Source organism: Phyllostomus hastatus, unplaced genomic scaffold (genome assembly GCF_019186645.2).
Source record: "Phyllostomus hastatus isolate PE091 unplaced genomic scaffold, TTU_PhHast_1.1 phas_contig_30, whole genome shotgun sequence".
In the NCBI taxonomy this organism is placed as follows: Eukaryota; Metazoa; Chordata; class Mammalia; order Chiroptera; family Phyllostomidae; genus Phyllostomus; species Phyllostomus hastatus.
Genome location: NW_025333841.1, coordinates 2,371,497 through 2,375,211, shown reverse-complemented (window position 1 = coordinate 2,375,211; position 3,715 = coordinate 2,371,497). Strand labels below are relative to the sequence as shown.

Here is a 3,715-nt window from a genome sequence, read left to right as displayed (position 1 = left end):
AGGAGGTACAATGGACATTAAGCAAGGTCCATGTAATACCTGAGAATAACAACAAAATTGAATAATAAGGAGAGTCATAAAATCATGAATGAATCTGTCTTTTATCTAATAGGCTACTAGGGGTAAAACATCATTTCTGAAGTAAGAGGTGACACATGTCATCCCTTACACAAAATCCCTGATGGGGGTTCTGAGCTGATATGACTCAGGTTATCCCCCTCCTACTTGCCTCAAAAACAAAGTCAGAGCACAGTAGGCACTTTCCCTCCATAATTTCTCCATCTCCTTGACACCCTCCCATGGAAAAGAATCAAAGGCAGGTCCTTCTATACTATCTGCCACTTTTCTATCCAAATAATCACAGAATTTAGCAGTTTGGAGACATTTTTCACAGACACTAGTCACTGTATCAGATTGTTCATCTATAGGGTGGCATTTTCAATAAGGGCACATTTCTTCCTGCCTAAAAAGTATCATGAAGAATAACTTTGCTATGACCTGGGGTAAATTCATTGCTGTCTATCATATTTCTTCAGTGAAAAGGAAACGAAAGAAGCAAAGATTCTGCATCCTCAGCACAGGCAAATACCATATCATTTCTACTGAATGCTTTCAACAATTCTGGTTGTGGGGTTTTTTTTCTTTTTTTTTAAATAAAAAGAAAATCGATGGGGGGAAAGGTTCTTTAAAATGTATGATTCAAAGGAAATGATATTCCACATAGTATTATTTCTTATTGCTGCCCTCTGGGAAGTTGAAAAATAATTAAAGATTAATTTAAAAATTATCTATAGCTCCACGTAGAAAAGAAAATAACATTTTTTCCACCTGAAATTTAGAATAGTTACCACAGGTTTTCAATAAAGCACTGAATCAGGATTTAGGGCACTGGGAGTGTGGGTTCAACTCAGAGTGTAGATCCAACTCTACCAAGATTTTGCTGGTGGTCCAAAATGGGGAAATGGCATTCCTGTTTTCATTTGAACTGTGAAAGTAGAATGATAATTAGCTACTACTAAATTCATTATAAACTTTCAAATACTGCTTGAAAAATACAAGAAAACCCGAAAGACAGGGGCTTCTTTGATTGGGTCTTCATTTCATGCAGTTGTCATGCTGCACCAAACTACACAAAATGCCTGCCTCCCAGAGAGGCCCTGCAAGGCATTGGAAGAGGACCAGGGTTTTGCCAGAGAGCAACTACAGCCTGCCCCCAGAAGGTTGTGGATCTCCCCAAGCAATGGAAGGGGACAGAAAGTGCATCCCTCTTCGCACGCACTCAAGCAGGAGAATCTTCAAGAAGCCGGCTCCCTAGAACTTCCTATGTGACCTTTGTCCCCGAAGGACTAAGAGGATCTGGGACATTACCCCAAGCGCTTGCGGCCGAGATCTTATGTCCCGCCCCCTCTCTAAAGCTGTTGTCTAGGACGCTCTTTTGTGACGTCACCCGAAGCCACGCCCTGTTTCCCAGGAGACGCTCCGGACTGCTCGCAGCAGTCTCGCGGCCCAGTCCCAGAGTCCTTGGCTGTCCTAGAGCCAGTCGCCTGCCTTTAGAACTGCCCCCTACCCCTCTGGGCATCTGAGAATGGAGAGAGAGGACAGCCTCATAAGTGATGCCGGAGAGGCCGGCCTTCCAGAGGGTGGACGCTGCAGGAAGCTGGTCTCCCGCCCAGCCAAGTGGGAAGGCCTGTTGTCCTTGGGAAGCGGAGACTGCCTCCAGACCCTAGCTCCGGAAGTCAATGGTGGTGCCAAGAAAGTCCTCGCCCGGAACGTGAGCGGATCCGTCAAGTGGTACAATGTGAAGCATGGGTATGGTTTCATCAACAGGCACGACACGCAGGAAGAAGTGTTTGTTCACCACTCGGCCATTGCCCGGAGCGGCTCTCGCAAGTTCCATCGGGGTGTGGATGCTGGGGAGGCTGTCGAATTCGACGTGGTGCAGGGCAGGCGGGGCACCGAGGCCGCCAACGTGACCGGGCCAGGTGGCGCCCCGGTGAAGGGCAGCCGCTTCAGCCCTGGCTTCTGCATCCGCCATGATAAGGTGCAGCCTCGCCACGATGCGGGGCATGCCGAAGAGGACATCGACAGCGACGATGGCAGAGAAGGCTTTGCCGCAGCCCAGGGCCAGAAGCACCACCAGCCCCGCCGCCGGCCCCGCTACCCCCATGCCCAGCGACAGCGGTGCTTCCCATCCTTCCAAAGGATCCCGGCTGCCACCCGCCACTCTGCCACCTTCACTGCGCCCGCCGCAGCTGCAGGGCCTGTGGGCACTCCAGCACGCCGGGGGCATGGGCCCAGCTACCGGCTGAGCCGCCCTAGGGGCCGAGGCACTGCCCCTGGTCCGAAGTCCTCACCCAACCTTGCCCAGAAGTTGGAGGCAGAAAAGGAGAGCAGGATCGATACCGTTGGCCTGCAGCAGGGGTCCCGGCCACACTACACATGCCACTGCCCCAACAACCCGTGTGCTTGCTATCGCCAGCAGCAGCTGCCTGGCAAACAAGGCCAGACACCCGAAGGAGGAGAGGGTGAGATTGGGAAGGGCCCTGCTGGGAAACCCGCTTGCGTTGCCAAGAAAACCAGCACCTCTGAGGAGGAAGCTGCAGTTGCAAAAGCCTCCTCTGCTGCTCAGGCCCAGTAACAGCCCTGCTGCCTCCCAGGGACTCCCTGGTCTGGGCTGCAGGTGATGTCCCCTCCAGGAGATGGTGCCCTTTGGTGTCATGTTGTTCAAATATCCATATTGTTAGATTTGTGCCCTGAGAAAAATGCATGCCCCTCCCCCAAGGTCTGAGGATAAACGACAAGATCTGTATATTTCTAAACAACTCTCTCTTACCATCTGCCTTAGTGGTTTATACACACATAGGCACACAAGCCTCTGATTTCATTTTTTTAAATTATCTGACCAGGATCACAGCTATGATTCCACATTCCCAGGTGAATGAGGTGCAGCAGTTTAAAGATACTGTGTCTAATAAAACAAAGATTATCTGATATTGAAGATTATCTAACATTCTGTGGTATTCACGTGAGTGGTCATTTCCTCAATAAATCATTTCATCTTGCTTTTATCTGTTATCACTGTTGTCTGATTTTTTTTAAAGCCTGCCAGTACAAAATTGTGCTGAGACAGTCCTTTCAGTCCTTTCATCATTCAGAACCAGTTCCAGCAAATATACTGAAGACTAATTCTTGGCTTAGGGATTGCACTTCTCAGAATATTGTAAAGGATGAGAATATACGGAGAGGTAAGAAATGTCCCTATCATTTCCTTTTTCACCCCCCCTACCCCCGCCCCCACAGAATTGGCCTCCTCTGGAAATAGTTTCTTTCAGTGGTTTTGATCTAATACCACTTAGGTATCTAGAAGAAAGTGGACATGAGGGGTAAAGGGTGGGGGAAATGGGTATATCTTGGTCCAAAGGTACAAACTTCCAGTTAGGAGATGAATAAGTTCTGGGGACCTAATCTACAGCATGCTGATTTAGGTAAGGATACTCTTTAATATACTTGAAAGTTACTATAAGAACACAGAGGACTCATGGGTACAGACATTGGGGGAATTGACAGTGGGAGTGGGGGGAACAGGGCAGAGAAGAGCAATGGGGGAAAAGGCAGGACAACTGTACCTGAACCTCAATAAAATAAATATTTTAAGAGCAAAAAAAAAAAGTACAGCTTCAGTGCTCTCAACATGGCAACAGCAACAAAATGGTAA

At 48.3% G+C, this 3,715-nt stretch overlaps 1 protein-coding gene across 1 annotated transcript; it reads left to right on the top strand.

The window, feature by feature from the left end:
* The first annotated feature begins 1,585 nt into the window (after positions 1–1,585).
* On the top strand, positions 1,586–2,638 carry LOC123819048 (Y-box-binding protein 1-like). The gene has a single exon (XM_045839357.1). The coding sequence runs from the start codon at positions 1,586–1,588 to the stop codon at positions 2,636–2,638; it is 1,053 nt and encodes a 350-aa protein (XP_045695313.1).
* Positions 2,639–3,715: the final 1,077 nt, after the last annotated feature.